Raw genomic sequence first — 18396 nt, 5'->3', positions numbered from 1 at the left:
ATTTTTTTTCAAAGCAGTGTATGTTTCACAGTCTTTCACACATCTCCTTTCTCAACCATTCTCTGATTCCCACTCCAGTGATCAACTATTGCTTTAAGCTATTCACAAACCAGGACAAACACAGCAAGGAAGGTAAACAGATAAAAGAAGGTACCTATGACCCTCTCTGGACATTGAAACATCATATTGTGGTGGCTATGGAGCTACAAGGTCTGGTTTGGCCAACAAGTTAAACCACACACTTCTGCTTTTCACAAATATTCAATGAATGCACATAAGAGTGAGTTTTCCAACATAAAGATGCACACATGGAGGGCAACTATATTTGAAGAGGCACACAGCCAAGTTAGAGTAGGAGGTATTCATTCCAAGTGACTGCTCTGTTGCCACCACTATCATACAAAAATCACCAGGGACAAAGTAGGTTTTAATTTGGAGTTGGTCTAAGGTATGTTTCTAAGTTAAAACTGTTGGGTTCTCCAGTCCGTTTTTCTAAATTACATCATTTGTACTGATTGTTACCTTTTAAAAAATGCAGCACAGAATGGTACATACCTTCGCTCTATCAGCTTCAAGGGAGATTCTGTAAGCTTCGTCCTGTTCTCTCTTCACATTTTCTCTAGCTTCACGTTCATCCTAAATGATGGAAGGAGAAAAAATAGCAAGATTCAGATTATTACCACAATATTATATCATTTACATTAGGTGGTTTATTTAGATCAATTGGATGAATTATTATGATTGCTTCTTACACCATAGACTCAATAAGTAGTAGTGTAGGTCCATCTAATTTACTAAAAATTATAATTAACTTCAACCACAACGTTATGGAAATCCTCTGTCTTGGCCAAAAAACTTAGCTGAAGAATTTATACAACACTTCCATTTCCATGTCACAAAATTGATGTGAAAAATGTATTTTGCACACACACATGCACTCAAAACACATATGTGATCAAAACATGCATATTAGATATGTTTTATCTTTGTATGCAGTTAGTGACAGACTACATTATTAATAATAAGAGGAGGAAATGGGAAAGTTCTTTAAGCAAACATTCCCAATTCCATCACATTTGCTTATGCTCAAAATTTCACTGAGATCTCTTTTGTGTAAGACCACTAGGATGTATTTCTTGTCTACTTAAAATTAGGCTACACAGTTGAGAAGATGGGTGAATGCTCCTGCCTTTGAGAAAGGGAGATGAAAGTTATGACAACAGCCCCAAATAGATCAACAATCCATGACCAGTCGAAGAGCTACTTTTTCTTTTTCAGAACATTTTCACCCAATTTTACTTAAAGCAGACACTGTATCTTAAATTACTAGGGCAGTAACAAAAAGACGTTTTCATGTGTATTAAAATAAGGTGTGTAACAAGCATGCATCTTGTTCCTGAGGAGGATTTGGCCCCTGAAAACCTCTGGAAAGTTCAATCCACCTCCAAAGCCATCAGAAATATGTGTCTTGCATGCACAGTATTCTGGAAGGAGGGACTGCATTTTTTTTTTTGGAAACTGGAAGTGTGGCTTTTCCATGTTGGGCTGCTGTAGCGTTGCTCAAATTCAGTAGTGGGCAGTAGAAGGGGTTTCTCTTCCGCCCCCAGTATTTTTTTGCAGTTAGGAAAAACTGGGAAGCACCCATACATTGAAGATATTGTATTAGCACTGGGAGCCTGGTCTGAGGATTATTCTTCCTCTGTTTAGTAACATACATTATTTTGTGCGGCTACACACAATGCAGCTATGTTGTAGGTTCACCCTGGAAGCAGGAGAAATAAAGGCATTTCTGGCTATAGCAGATATAGCAGTGATATCAGCATCACCCTAAACACACATTACTGACACAGCGAGGAAAACTCAAAATGCTTCTGTTTCAGCGGGAGGAAGACTACAGTGTGGGCCACATTATTCATGGTCACACACAAAAAATATGTCGGATGCTGGGTTGACCAGACAAGTGTCTAGCTGATGTACACTCTCAAAACAGGTTTCAAAGTGGGACTGAGTAACTGATGGTAAAAATGTTTCCCCTGTTGGAAAAAAAGCCTAATTCAATCTCATTTGGACTTTCGGTAGTTGGCAGGTATGATACTGTATTTTTCCAAACAGACAATTGAGAGTTTCTGGCATTTCCCTTGGTTTAGTTTTTCCTTCTCTTTTGGCATTATACTTTTGAATGGACTGTGAAAAGGATGTCAGGAATGTATAAATGTATTATGCATGACTGCCTTGCTTCACAAAGATGTGAAATGCCAGAGCTAAACCTCTATTTCAAAGTGAACAGTTTCCTGAGCAGATGCACCTTGTAATCAAGTTCACTGGATAGACAATAGAAAACTGTTTATTCAAGTAAGAGGTTTCACTACCTAAAATATTTGCATAGGTTTTTTAATACTATGTTTTAATTAAGATTAATGTTGCACTGCAGAGCAAGCAATTTGCAGTACAGAACTTCATTGGTGTAAGAAAAGCTTACATAGAAAATTATGATACCCTTTCATACTTGCAAAAACAAATATTTGCATACTGCCAGCAACAGCCCTGCTCCCAAGGTTTCTTGGGCCCTTGGAACATCAGCAAAGGACGTTCCTCTACAGCAGTTCTTAAAACAGCAATCACATCTAGCATTTACAGCACCAGAAAATAATTACATGTACTAAGAAAACGAGGTATCTTCCCTCTTCCTCTTTCCCCTCTATTTTTATACTCAATTTGAGTCAATCACATTTAATTCCTGTCGGCTCACGTATGGCAGCTTCCCTTTCTGCTTCCACTGTGTTATTTATTGATTTCCTTTCAAGATTTATACCACACTCTTTAACAAGATCTTAGGAGAGGTGTGGCTTGCAAAGAAGAAATAAGCCAAGAGTGCAGAACAGCAGCTTCCTTTTACAAGGTCTATGAGCAGCTTTTTCCTTCTGACGTGCTCTTGCTACTGAACAGACATATCGCAATAATGTGTTTTTTTTATCATGGGTCCATACCAAAGTAGTTTCTCCCAGCAACAGATTCAAGAAAAGAAGAATGGTTTCTCAACAATAGCACAGGAATGGGCTGAACATTATTTTATTTATTTTTTTGCTTCAAGGATACTGCATACTACACCTGAAGATTACAAGGCAATGCATATTTAAAAGGCTAAATGTATTATATATTTATTCAGTAGCAACCCTAGCATCTAGCATAAATGTTCCATTTGCTTATAAAGATAAAGTCACCTAGACTGTCTGATTTTTATTAGTTACTCCCAAGCAGGTCTTCCAACCTAACTCTAAAACCAATCTGAAATTCTGCTATCAATTTTAAAGCCATAAACCAGGTTATTTAAAGATTTAGCTGGTTTTATTTATTGAAAAGCTTAGGTGGATAGGCCCATCTCAACTGGGCAAGCCTCTTTCATCATCTAAGGCAGTGGTTTTCTACCTGTGGGTCCCCAGATGTTTTGGCCTTCAACTTCCAGAAATCCTAACAGCTGATAAACTGGCCAGGATTTCTGGCAGTTGTAGGCCAAAACACCTGGGGCCCACAGATTGAGAACCACTGATCTAAGGTGTGATCACTTTCCAGGCCACCCTCTTCCACAGTTGAGCCTAGGTTTTGGAACTCCTTGCCAAGAGAACAACTTTCTGGTCACCTCCCTATGAGCAATTCATCACTGCATTAAAACTTTAAAGCTGTTGGTCTTGGATATATGATTTAGAATTATGTCATTTACTCCTCTCCATTTTGTCATCTGTTATTCTTGTTTGCTCTATAGGTATTGTGTTTAGGCATTTCTCTGTAAATCAGCTCTGGCAATTAAAGGCCTTATACCCAGAATCAGTGTTATTTTAGTGGTTTGGGTGCTGGATTAGGAATTTAAGTTCAAACCATCACTCAATCATGGAAAACCAGTTGGTAAGGGTAGGGCAATCACACTCTCTCAGGTTTAGATGAGTAACCAAACTTTCATGCAATGAGAACACATTTTGTAATGAGTACTCTATACTGTTGCTTTTCAAAGTATGAATGTTGACGTTCTCCATTATTCAGTTACCATTCAGAAATGCTTCAAGAACAGAATCCTGATGTTAGTACACAAGTGATCTGATGTCAGTATGACAATGCAGCAAAATGTAATTTGCATTTTAAGGGAAATCTGTGTGAAATCAAGTTCATAACAAGTTAAACTGACAGTAAGATTATCGATCTGACAAGAGTAAGTCTACTGCTGAACTTCAATGACCCTTTCTTCTATTTTACTTTTAAAATCTCACATTTTATTTAAAAACTTTTACTTCAAAATCAGTTCCCATTAAGGCTGTGCTGAAATTACCCCTCCATTTCTGCAGGAAGAGCCATCAGTGAATTAATTATTTCTATTTTACTTTTCATAAAAGTATCAGGATGTATTAAAACAATATATGGTAGAGTCTCACTTATCCAACATTCACTTAGCCAACGTTCTGGATTATCCAACACAGTTTGCCTCCCGCCCTGATCCACAGCTGTTTCTCTAGGCAGCAAGGATTGAACTTTTTATGGATTTAATTTCTGACAATGTTGCTACTGTAAATTCATTTTATGCAATTCTATCTTTATTTGTAGTCAATTTATTAGTAGCCAATTTTTTTAGTCAATGTTTTCAATATATTGGGATGTTTTATTGCTAAATTTATAAATACAGTAATTACTACAGAACGTTTTGGACTTCTTTTTCTGTCCATTTGTTGTAAAACATGATGTTTTTGGTGCTTAATTTGTAAAATGATAATGTAATTTGATGTTTAATAGGCTTTTCCTTAATCCCTTCTTATTATCCAACATTTTCACTTATCCAACATTCTGCCGGCCTGCTTATGTTGGATAAGGGAGACTCTACTGTACTGCAATGCACAGTTACTACAAATAATCACTCTTACACACACAGTCATTTAGCAATTATTTATTTATTTATTTATTCACAACATTTCTACCCTGCCCTTCTCACCCAAGGGGACTCAGGGAGGCTTACAACAACTGGCAAAATTCAATGCCAAACAGATCAATAAAAACAGCAACACATCTAAAACCATTAACAATAAGCCATAAAATACAATAGTCAAGCTTAAAACATATAGTTACTTATTACCATTCTTCCAAGGAACTATCACACATAAATCTAAGTTCAGACCATGTCAATATAGTACTTATTCATTAAATGCTTGCGCACAAAGCCATGTCTTAACGTTCTTCCTGAAGCCCAGAAGAGTTGGGGCCTGCCGGATGTTACTGGGGAGGGCGTTCCACAACCGAGGAGCCACCACTGTCCCGTGTTCCCACCAGCTGCGCCTGCAAGGCTGGTGGGACCAAGAGCAGGGCCTCCCCAGACGATCTTAGTGTTCTTGATGGTTCATAGGAGGAGATACGTTCGGACAGGTAAGTTGGACCAAAGTTTAGGGCTTTGTAGGTCAAGACCAGCACTTTAAATTGGGCTTAGTAGCATATTGGCAGCCAGTGGAGCTGGCTTAGCAGGGGGGTGGTATGCTCTCTGTATGCCGCCTCAGTTATTAATCTGGCTGCCGCCCGTTGTACTAATTGGAGCTTCCGGGCCGTCTTCAAAGGCAGCCCCACGTAGAGCGCGTTGCAGTAATCCAAACGGGATGTAACCAGAGCGTGGACCACCGTGGCCAAGTCAGACCTCCCAAGGAACGGGCATAGCTGGCGCACAAGTCTTATTTGTGCAAATGCTCCAGGAGAACACCCAGAATGCAAACCTGTGTCTTCAGGGGGAGTGCGACCCTGTCCAACACAGGCCGTAACCCTATTCCCTGTTCAGCCTTGCGACTGACCAGGAGGACCTCCGTCTTGTCTGGATTGAGTTTCAATTTATTTGCCCTCATCCAGTCCAACACAGTGGCCAGACACCGGTTCAGGACCTGGACAGCCTCCTTAGTGACAGGTGGGAAGGAGATAACACCTCACCCCGAAACTCCGGATGATCTCTCCCAGTGACTTCATGTATATGTTGAACAACATGGGGGACAGTACTGAACCCTGCGGGACCCCATGAGTCAATGGTTGTGGGGCCGAGCAGGTTTCCCCCAGTGACACCATCTGGGAGCGACCCTCCAGGAAGGACCGGAGCCACTCTAAAACAGTACCTCCGAGCCCCATCCCGGCAGTGCGTCCCAGAAGGATACCGTGATCGACGGTATCGAGGGCCACTGAGAGGTCCAGCAGAACCAGCAGGGACACACTCTCCCTGTCCAGTTCCCGGTGTAGATCATCGACTAAGGCGACCACGGCTCTCTCAGTACCATGCCCAGGCCTGAAGCCAGACTGTGCTGGATCTAGAACATCAGTGTCATCCAAGAATGCCTGGAGTTGCGTTGCCACCACACATTCCATGACCTTGCCCAAAAAGGGGAGATTGGAAATACGCTGATAGCTGTCCAATAGAGTGGGATCCAGTGATGGCTTTTTCAACAGTGGTTTGATCACAGCCAATTTCAGGCTCGCTGGAAATATGCCTTCCCGAAGGGAGGCATTCACCACCACCTTCATCCACTCAGCCAACCCCCTCTGGCTTCTCTCACCAGCCAGGATGGGCATGGGTCTAGGATGCATGTGGTAGCCCTCACCTCTCCAAGCACCTTGTCCACATCCTCAGGCTGAACCAATTGAAAAGAATCCATCAAAATAGGACAAGCAGGTGCTCGTGCTACAACCTCGGAAGCTGCCGTTAATATGGTGTCAAAGCCAGAACAGATCAAAGCGACTTTGTCCGCAAAGAACCGAGCAAATGTTTCACAGCGGGCTGCCGAATTGTCAGGGATATAACAAACCTCTGACCACTTGGAACAGCTCCGCCGGACGGTTCTTTGCAGATGAAATATTAGCTGCAAAGAAAGAATTCTTTGCAGCGTCTATTGCCGCGGCATATGCCCTAAGATAGGAACATAGCTGTGTTCGGTTTGACTCATTTGGCTTCGAACGCCACACCCACTCTAGTTCCCTCTTCTTTCGCTTCATTGCTGCCAGCTCCTCAGTGAACCAAGGAGATGGTTTAGCTCGGGTACTCGAGAGGGGACGTTCCGGAGCGATCGTGTCCATTGCCCTAGTCACCTCCTTGTTCCAGAGGATGACCAGAGCATTGACAGAATCACCAGCCGAGGTGGTGGGAAACTCCCCAAGAGCCATTAGGAATCCATCCGGATCCATAAGCCTCTTCGGGCGGACCATTTTAGTAGGTCCTCCACCCCTGTGGAGGTTGAGGGGCACAGTAAATCTAAACCTGATCAAGTGATGGTCAGTTCATGGCAACGGAGCGATGGTAAGCTCCTCCACACTGCCAACTTCCTCCCATCCCTGGCAGAAAACCAAGCCAAGTGTATGCCCTACTCTGTGGGTGGGGCCAGATACTAGTTGGGACAGCCCCATGGCCATGAAGTCCTGAGCCGCACCGGAGGGAGCGGTCTCGGCATGGACATAGAAGTCCCCCAGCACAATGAGCCGTTGGGACTCCAACGCCAGGCCCGAGACCACCCTGCTAGCTCAGGCAGGGAGACTGTAGTGCCGCGGGGTGGTCGGCACACTAGCAGAATCCCTAAACTGTCCCGGTCCCCTACCCTCAGATGAGCACACTCAGACAAGGTTGACTACGGGATGGGGCACCTGGTCAAGGGGATGGACTCTTTATAGACCACTGCGACCCCTTCTCCCCTCACTCCAGATCTTGGTTGGTGCTGCACGGTATAACCTGGTGGACAAAGCTGGGTGAGGTTAGCTCCCCCAACCTCATCCAGCCAGGTCTCCGTTATGCACGCCAGGTCTGCCTGCTCATCCAGGAGAAGGTCCTGGATGATCATTGCTTTCCCATTGACAGAAATGGCGTTCAGCAGCACCACCTTTAATTCGAAGGAACCGCCAGCCTGGGCATCCAAGTTTACCGTGTCAGGAGGCTGTTTTAGATCTACAAGAACTCTCTTTCTTTCCCTAGGTCGAATTAATTTGGGCCTCCCTTTCCCGTATCTCCTCCTCTCTTGTATTACTTCTATGGGGGCTCCTCGGCTGCTGGGCAACCACTCCCCCTCAACATGGTCCATCATAAAACTAGTGCTAGCCTTTAAATATGGGCACAGATCCTGCATTATACTCTACCCTCCATTAGAGATGGTTCTTTCCTTCTCCCCCTCCTCCACCTTGGGAGTTACCCTGATGTTTTATCTAAGATGGTTATGAGGCTCACTCCCTTTTTGCCGTTCTTAAAGTGCAAGTGCAATATGTTAAATTACTTGAGAGAATATGTGAAGCAAAGGGTAGCTGTTTATATTACTATAATCCAGAAAGTGCTTTACATGAAGCTAAGTACGTATCATTTCTAGATTCCGTACAGGAATGTCATTCTTGGTTTGATAAACTGTTCTAGTAGAAAATGAACACAAACTCAGAAAAATAAAATGTTATCCTCAGAAATATTACCTTTCTAGGTTTCAGACCCAGGTATAAGACAATCTGAGGAATATATTTCACAAACATTGCAGACAGAAACCATTTTAGGAGGGCCTCACAGCAATAAATGCACAACGTTCATCTTACATATCCTGTGTTTGGAAAGCATGAGTATCTATTTCAAAGCTTTTTTTGAACCACACCTTAAGGAAAAATTATTAGTGCCTGCAGCTAATCATTGGAGTGTTAACGAAATACACCCAGCTTGTGTAAACATAAAAGAAAACATGGATATTTCCCTCTAAAGATGACAGGCATGTCTATTTTATAATTGTGCATGTGTGTGTGTGTATATATACACACACACATATATATATGAGGAAGAAAGACAGAGATAAAAACTGCCCAAATGAATCCGAAAGTAATGTAATTTTTACAGTGTTGCCAGACTATCTTTTAAGTACATATTTTTATTATGAGAAGCTTCTTCAGAACCATTGCTATTGCATTTGCGGGGGGGGGGGGGGGGAGTTTTTTCCCCCCAAAAATCTTCACAAGTCTTACTTTGCTTCTAAATTGTTCATTTTACTCATGGGGTTTATGCTGTTGTTTTGTGAAGGTTCCATCCTTTTATAGCAAACCAAGATACAGAAATCTATGAAGTCAAGCTTTCTGTTTTTGGGGAATTAAAATCATAAAATATATTGTGATGTGCAACAAAATTGTTTCAGAGAGAGGCTAAATAATCATACCGTGTTTCCCCGAAAACAAGACAGTGTCTTATATTAATTTTTGCTCCCAAAGATGCTCTAGGTCTTATTTTCAGGAGATGTCTTTTTCTCCATGAAGAACAATTTACATTTATTGTTGAACAAAAAAATGAACATTTATTATATACTGTACAGTAGTTGTCATCGCAAACCAACATAACCAGACAAACTGAATCCTATCAAGAATTTCTTGTTACTACCACTATTTCCATGTACAACTATCTATGGTACATACATTTACCGATCCTGCATGCTCTGGTGTTCTGTTAGGCAGGCATGCTTCCAAACAAAAACTTTGTTAGGTCTTACTTTTGGGGGAGGCCTTATATTTAACAATTTATCAAAACCTCTACTAGGTCTTATTTTCTGGGGATGTCTTATTTTAGGGGAAACAGGGTATTTAACCTTTAAGGTAAAAGGTAAAGGTTTCCCCTGACGTTAAGTCCAGTCATGTCTGACTCTGGGAGTTGGTGCTCATCTCCATTTCCAAGCCAAAGAGCCGGCATTGTCCGTAGACACCTCCAAGGTCATGTGGCCGGCATGACTGCATGGAGTGCTGTTACCTTCCCACCGGAGCGGTACCTATTGATCTACTCACATTGACATGTTTTCGAACTGCTAGGTTGGCAGGAGCTGGAGCAACAGCGGGCGCTCACTCCGCTCCCGGGATTTGAACCTGTGACCTTTTGGTCTGCAAGTTCAGCAGCTCAGTGCTTTAACACACTTTGCCACCGGGGCTTCATTTAGCCTTTAAAAATGTGATATTAAGAAAGCATTTTTGTCTTCCCTCAGATTTGCTGTTTTAACCAAGAAAGGGTTCAGTTGACCTGAACTTCTTATGACATAGGAACCAGAAAACTAGGGCAACTAAATTTGGAACAAGAACATTAAACCAACTTCAAACCATGGGTTAATATTTATGTTGTTCTAAATATGGTGACCACAGTGAGTGTCTTTCTGCTTTATGCGCAATAGAAGAATAACAGAGAACCATCTGTATACATACAATTTATTCATATATTGGCTTAACCGTACAATTATATGAATATGACACCTTTCTGCTTACTAGACATCTTTGTCAAGTGCATATTTTTGTAAATGGTATGGCATAATGTATGCATAATATACAAGTGGTAGAAATTAAAACTGAAAAGCATTCGACCTAGTGTCTCCACCACCACTGTATCTCTCTAATGCAGGGGTCCTCAAACTTTTTAAGTGGAGGGCCGATTCATGGTCCCTCAGATTGTTGAGGGGCCAAATTATCATTTGAAAAAAAAAACCGAACAAATTCCTATGCTCACTGCACATGTCTTATTTGTAGTGCAAAAAAACCCCCAGCAACAATTACTTATTTATTTATTTACTACTTTTATACCCCACCCTCTCTCACCCGGAAGGGGACTCAGAGTGGCTTACAAGTTGTATGTACATACAATATATTATATTATTAGCATAGCACAATATTAGCATTATATAATACTATATTGTACTATACCATTATAACGTAATATTATTAGTAATATTACAGTTAATATATAATATATAATTAATATTATTTATTATACAATATTATTATATTGTATTATTATTAGCCGCCCTGAGTCCCCTATTGGGTGAGAAGGGCGGGGTAGAAATAATGAAATAAATAAATAAATATTATATTGTATTACATTATAATACTATTATCAATATTATATGTATACACACTACATTATATTATTACCATATCATTCATTTACAATATTTCATTTACAATATTGGTAAATGAAAGAACAATACAATATTTGAAAATAAAAAATTATTTTAACCAACATACTGTAAACTTATCAGGATTGCAGTGGGAAATGTGGGCCTGCTTCTGGCCAAAGAGATCATCAAGTAGGATTGTTGTTGTTGTGCCTTCAAGTCATTTCAGACTTTGGGCGAGCCTAAGTCTAAAACTGAGGACAGGGGCCAGGTAAATGGCCTTGGAGGGCCGCATCCGGCCCCCGGGCCTTAGTTTGGGGACCCCTGCTCTAATGTGTTGTACAGACAAAGAACAGTCTCACTTTATCAAAATTACACAAGTCATTTTTACCAGGCAATAAAATAAACAGTCAGGAACACAATGGTGTGTGTTAAGTAGAACAGGAAACTTAAATGATGTAAGGAGATGAAAATGAATAATAGATTTTATGCGCTAGGTTGCTAGAGAGCTAAACAGAAAAATATATAGTTCTGTTAAGATAAAATAACAAGCATTTCCATAGTCCTAATGTCCACTTTCTCAATATTCTCAGATATAGTTCTCATGAGAAATCATTCTGTTTGAATAAAGTCCTCTTCGTTCATCCAGTAGGGCACTTCTTTCACTCCCGCCACCATCCCAGGCTCGGTTGGCGGGGACGAGGGTGCGGGCCTTTTCTATTGCTGCTCCCCGGATCTGGAATTCCCTTCCAGAGGAGATCCGGCAAGCACCCACCCTGGCTTCCTTCAAAAAGCTGCTTAAAACCGGGCTCTTCCGCTGCGCCTTTGGATAACCGAGCCCATAGCTATAGTAGTTGCACAGGCCTTCTCTTTGACTTGTAACACTGCACTTTATTCCTCTGCCCCAAAGCATTTTAGAATATAACATTGTATTTTAGTTCTAGTAGTCCCTCCAGGCCATCCTCTCCTCCATCCCAGTGGTCTTTTTTCTTTTTTCTTTGCAGATTCATATGTTATTTGAGTGATTATATTCCTTCCGCTTATGTGATTGTTTTAGTCAATCGTTATGTTTTGTTTTTGTTTTTAATTCTTATCGCGTTTTATAGTGTTTTCAGTGTTTTATTGTACAATGTTTTATGCTGATTTTATATTGGAAACCGACCTGAGTCCCTTTCGGGAGAGAGGGCGGTATACAAATACTTACTTTACTTACTTACTACTTACTAAAGTTGTCATGATGTGTTCATGCAAGTTTGCTCTGACACTATCTGTGACTTATAGTATTCATAGAAAAAACTCATAATGAATCAAGAGCACCTGAGGAAAAAAATAAATCTGTTTGTAAAAGAATAATTCTACATGAATAGCTTATAGAAGCAGCTACTTTGTGAAGTTAATATGTTTATTTTGGATTACATAAGTTTTATTCTAGATCAACAACTTGAACACAGAGATTTAACTGACACTACAACCCAAACAGTTTTTAAAAATGAATTTTAAACGGGTGTCCTTTGTTTAATCTCTATTTTGTGTATTTTAATAGTATTTTATAGAAATATGTTTTAATATGTATCTTTTGTAGAAATACATTTTAATATCTGCATTTGTGGTATTTTTACAATGTTTATGTGTTTTAATTATTCTGTAACCAGCTCAAGCCATGAGGAGAGGCGAGTAAGATTATTATTATTATTGTTATTATTAGGAAAACCAGGATATGAAATGTACTAACCTGGTTATTTATAATAATCCCTATTGGCCCTTATCACTGATACTCTCATTTCCACAGTTGAAAGAAAACCAACAACCATTATTTTCAAGAAGAGTGAAATACTATGGAAAGTCAAAGTGAAGAGATATTGTTAACCTGGATTTGCAAATAAAGAGAGTTCTTTTCAAGCAATTGTAGGACAATATATAGCTTCTATGCATCTTATCCTAAAGCAATGAGGGTTAAATGTTGCATAACAAGAAAAATAAACACTATGTTAGACCTACAGCTACTTAACTTAAAAATGTAGACAAGTCAGACCAGCTGTGTAACAATCAATGCTTTTACAGTAATAAATTCTGACAGCAAAAATAAAAAGAATGCATTATCGAGAGATCATCAAATGGGCTCTGTCAGTCCATAGGAACTCCACCCTGTATAAGCTTGTCAAAAAGTGTTACTGTAATCCATTGAGAAGGCTTTTCCTCAGGCAAGAGAAGTAAAATGCATAAAGGAGGCTCAAAACAGGTGTGTTGAATTGTAATACCATTGTTTAATCATGGATCTTTTCTCATTAGTTTCATATGTGACAAATTCATGCTCTATTCTTGCCTATCATGCAATGCCAAAATTGTCCATCAGCAGTCAAGTTAAAAGCCAAATGTAAACAATGAAGCTGTGGACATGTCTTTTTAACACCAAACACTCCTTAAACAAAAAGTTTTAATAAATGATGGGTGTTTCTCTTGATATTCACAGTTAGGACCTTCCCACCATCATTTTATTGAATTAGAAACCATTAGGGTATGTTTCCCAACCTAGTCAGTCTCTTAGGGACACAAATGGCCATATCATCTCAAGAACATAATGGCTACCCAAAAGAACATTACCATTATTATACAACACTAGCTTTGCCCAGCTACGCGTTGCTGTGGCTTATGGGAATCATTTATTGGCCAGGTGGAATAGCAGTGAATAGCCTTGCAGCCTCAAAGCCTGGCTGTTTTCTGGAGTAGCACCCTCATTCAAAGAGCCGCTCTGAAGCCTGACTACTTCCTTTGTAGGGGAATCATTGTTTGGCCAGATTGAACTGCACTGAATAGACTTGCAGCTTAAAAGCCTGGCTGCTTTCTACATAGGGCATCCTTGCTAAGCCAGGTTGAATGGGACGGAGTAGCCTCATAGCTTCAAAGTCTGGGGATTTTTCACCTAGGGAAAATATTGGTTGGCCAGGTTGAACAGCAATTAATAGTCTCGGTGTGGTGCTGCAATTAGGCACCTTGATTAGCATTTAATGACCTTGCAGCTTCAAAGCCTGGCTGCTTCCTGCCTGGGGAAATCCTTTCTTGGGAAGTGTTAGCTGTCCCTGATCGCTTCCTTTCTGGAATTCTCCATTTCCCTGCTTTCAGAGTGTTGCTCTTTATTTACTGTCCTGGTTTTAGAGATTATATTGTTCTGTATTATTATACCACAGCAATTATTTCATATTATATTTATAATCTTATATTATCTGCTTAGAAGTGGATTATATGAGGCCCCTTCTACACAGCTGTATGAAATCCATACTGAAGTGGATTATATGGCAGTGTGGACTCAAGATCATCCAGTTCAAAGCAGATAATATAAGATTATAAATGGGTAATATAGTTGTGTGGAAGGACCTTGAGTCTACATTGCCATATAATCCAGTTCAAATTAGATAATCTGTATTTTATAGGGAGTGTGGATCAGGCCTAAGCGCCCTCTGCCTCTGCCCTGGGCACCATTTTGGCTGAGGGAGTTGCTAGGATACGAAGGGGGTGGGGCCTAAAGGCAGTGGGGGGGGGGCTAAAGGCAGCAGAGCCTACCTTTCTAACTAGCAGTTAGGGGGAGAAAAGCTCTTCTTCATCCTCTATAATTTGGACTATTTTTCTAGGTTTTTTTGATTGAAAGACATATTTTGGATGACTATGTCTTTTGTGGCCAAATTTGGTGTGATTTGGTTCAGTGGTTTTGTTGTTTACTCCATAGTAAAACAAACATTACATTTATATATATATATATACTAGCTGTGCCCGGCCACGCGTTGCTGTGGCGAAGTATGGTGGTCATGTGGCCATTGGCATGACTGCATGGAGCGCCGTTACCTTCCTGCCAGAGCAGTACCTATTCATCTACTCTCATTTGTGAGACCTAACTCTGCCTGTCCCCTGGGCTGAGTGGGTTGCTAGGAGACTAAGTGGGTGGAGCTTAGCCTTCTAACTGGCAGCAATTGGCTAAAAACAATTATTCCTCTCCCTCTAATTAGGACTTTTCTTTTCTTTTTGTTGTATGAACGTAGAGGCAGGGATGAGGGGTTGTGCTGCCAAGTTTAGTGTTTCTGGGATGTGTAGTTTTGTTGTTTTGTCCTAGGCCGAAATTTCATTACTCTTTTATACAGGGGTCCTCAAACTTTTGAAGCAGAGGGCCGATCCACAATCCTTCAGACTGTTGTGGGGCCAAATTATCATTTGAAAAAAAAATACAAATTCCTATGCATACTGCACATGTCTTATTTGTAGTGAAACAACAACAACAACAATGAAAGAACAATACAATATTTAAAAATGAAAACAATTTTAACCAACATAAACCTATCAGGATTTCAATGGAAAGTGTGGGCCTCCTTCTGGCCAATGAGATAGTCAAATTAATTAGGATTGTTGTTGTGTGACTTCAAGTCATTTCAGACTTTGGTCGAGGCTAAGTCTAAAATTAATTATTTATTTACTGCATTTATTTACTACATTTATATCCCACCCTTCTCACCCTGAAGGGGACTCAGAGCAGCTATATGTACATACAATATATTATATTATTAGCATAGCACAATATTAGCATTATATAATTCTATATTGAACTATACCACTATACTATTATCTGTTATGTAATATATAACATATAATTAATATTATTATATGGTATTATTATTAGTATTATATTGTATAACATAATATTATTATCAATATTATATGTATATACAATATATTATATTATTAAAACTAATACAAAAATATTATATTATAAAACTGAGGGCAGGGGCCAGGTAAATGACCTTGGAGGGCCGCATCCGGCCCCCGGGCCTTAGTTTGGGGACCCCTGCTTTTATATATATATATAGATTTATTTTATTTTATTTATTACATCATTTCTACCCTGCCCTTCCCACCCCTCAGGGGACTCAGGGCGGCTTACAACATGAACATATACATTAAAACAATTTATATCACATTTAAAAATCCATTTAGATTAAAAAAATACATTAAAATTAAGAGCTTACATTAAAAACCTACATAGTTATACATATAAATATAGATGATAATGTGACTCATTGCCATTCTATTGTCCATGGTTTTCAAAAATTCTGAAAAGCCCCTGTTGTAAAGCTGAAAAGTACTGAGTTGCAACTGTATTCAAATAAAGTGCTTCAGCTGCTTGACATTTAGTAATCTGGACCTGCACATTTGTCACTTCAATCCAATCATGTCCCATGATTTTGTCTCAATAGCCATGAATGCATGCGAATGTAGACATTTTTCAAGATTTCTGTTTAACATTATCTGTTCCCTATCCACCTCACCTAATATCCCAAAATATCTTCTCATTCTGCACAGTACAGATCACACGTAAGGCCCTTTCTCATATCCTCCCACAACATATTTTTCTCCTTGTGGAAGTTTTCTCCAACAGACTGCAAACCTTGCGCTGGCAAGAGATACACCTTCAAGTATCAGGCTTCCAAACATAATTGCAGCATGGACTACCACTATAGAACAACAGATTTTCCTGCTAGCAACTCATCAGATTACAGCAGTGGAAGTCCCATTAAATCTGACATATTCAGTTTATTAAATATAGATATCCCCCTTTGTAGTTATAAATCTTGGTGATCAGTCCCATTACAGTTTTCTAATCCTTTATGCAGAACAAAACACCTATGCATAATCAGTCTTTAATCATCCTATTTCTCAGAGCACAAGTTCATTAAGTCATGGCTTCTAAATCATAAACTCAGTCACAAATCATTAAGGTTACTGGAAAGTGTGATCACTGTGCTTTAGGGAAGTCATACTTATGCCCTTAACCTCTAGAGAAGTGCACATACAAGTTGAGTTTCTTCAGTCCTGGAACAAGATTTAAAAGAAATACAATTCACAGTTCTGCTTCAGGCAAAAAAATGTCTTGAGTCAGTACTGTAGAGAATTCTCTGACAGAAATACAATCCCCAGAAGTTAATGCCTCTGCAAATCCTGTCTGAGAGGAAAACAACATACAGTGAGGTGGCTTGAAGACTTTCACGACAAACCCTTATTGAAAAGGAAGAACAAGATCTAAAATAAATTAATTATGTTGCAGCCCCCTTTCCTTAACATTGTTGTATGCTTTAGAACGTCAGTGTGGGAAATGTAACTCACACACAACCACAACTTCTCTGGACTCCTAACATCCACCAACTGACCCCCCCCCCCCAAATCCTCCCATCTCTATTTCTTAATGTGCCATTTTGGGGGGTAAGCTTCCACTTGAAATCTAGCCTAAAGGTCCCCAAGCTATATGGATATGTGGCAGTTGAGAAACTTTTCAACTACTGGAATGGGGGTAGGGGCAATGAGAAGAAAATGATCCTGGCTGAATATTGACCCAAATAGTGGCTGGAAGTGACACAATGTCACTAACTATGAATCCAAACCTGCAGAGGATCCATTATTTTTTCCTTGATATCAGCAAGGCTGCAAAGATTGCATCTACCATTCTAGGAGCTTCTCTATTATTAATTGTGAAAATTCCTGTCCTATAAGTCCCGTAAATACTATGCTGAAGCTATATGTGTCTTATGAGTTTTGGATGCATTAACTGTAAAACTGCCAAAAAATGCCCAGATGTGTATACTGCCTCATTACTAAAGTCTTCCCCACCCAGAAATATAGCTTGCCTATATAGACAAAACCATCTTTAATGTCTCAATGTACAAAAAAGTATGCATACTGGCTTTAAAAGAGCCACCAAAAACCTTAGAAGAACTTTCTGTTTATCTTTTGTGGTTTAGGATGGCTTACTGTTGCTACTAACAAAACAGTAACAGAAACCGGAGTCTGTATCCTGCTTGCTATTGTCACATTTTGAAAGAACATTTATGTTAAGTGCAGTAAGGTCACCATAAGAAAAGAATGAGTTGCTATTTAAACACAAGCTGTCAGGAACAAGGTTTACAGAAGTATGTTCCATGTTAACTAGCAAACCAGTGAAAAACAATATTTTGTTTCACAAGCCAACGCCTCGTCTTAAGTACATAAAATACAGATGGTTTTATTACACACTCCATAACTAGCATATTGTTCAACCTAGTGGATTCTGGTCTTCATAAATTCATTCTGAGCAATAAAACTGGTTCATTCCTCAGATGGGCCTAGAACGAATATACTTTAGTCCCGTTTAGATACTTGCCTGAACACATGAGGACAACAAAAGGACAGAAGAAGGGGGTTACAAATCTCATCCCTCGATTAATGTCCTCAGATCTGCCTGTCCATTCCTCATCCTGTCCTGCCCCTTCAATCTCTGCACTCTCTGTCTTGACCAAGGAAATCAAAATTTCAGCTGGATGTCAGTAGAGCACACCATCAAATCAAGAGTCGCATGGTCAGAGCTGAGCAGTAGTCTAACCCAGGGAAATGTCCACAACACAGTCTTGCCTCTCTATCCACTTCCAGACTTTGCACAATCATACAAAACATCTAAAAAAACAGACCTCCTTGGAGGCCACAGAAATATTCCTGGAGGCTGAATGTAGTC

At 39.9% G+C, this 18396-nt stretch overlaps 1 protein-coding gene across 1 annotated transcript in view; it reads right to left on the bottom strand.

Annotated features, from left to right (window-relative positions):
* Positions 1 to 18396, bottom strand: part of faf1 (Fas associated factor 1) — a 234135-nt gene that overhangs the window by 28896 nt on the left and 186843 nt on the right. Inside the window, exon 16 of the mRNA XM_062978316.1 lies at positions 556 to 636. Coding sequence (XP_062834386.1) covers positions 556 to 636 — 81 coding nt within the window. The remainder of the gene's footprint in view (positions 1 to 555; positions 637 to 18396) is intronic.

The sequence above is a fragment of the Anolis carolinensis genome, chromosome 4 (assembly GCF_035594765.1).
Source record: "Anolis carolinensis isolate JA03-04 chromosome 4, rAnoCar3.1.pri, whole genome shotgun sequence".
NCBI classification, from domain to species: domain Eukaryota; kingdom Metazoa; phylum Chordata; class Lepidosauria; order Squamata; family Dactyloidae; genus Anolis; species Anolis carolinensis.
The sequence above is the reverse complement of the archived record's forward strand: the minus strand, read 5'-3'. Positions and strand labels throughout refer to the sequence as shown.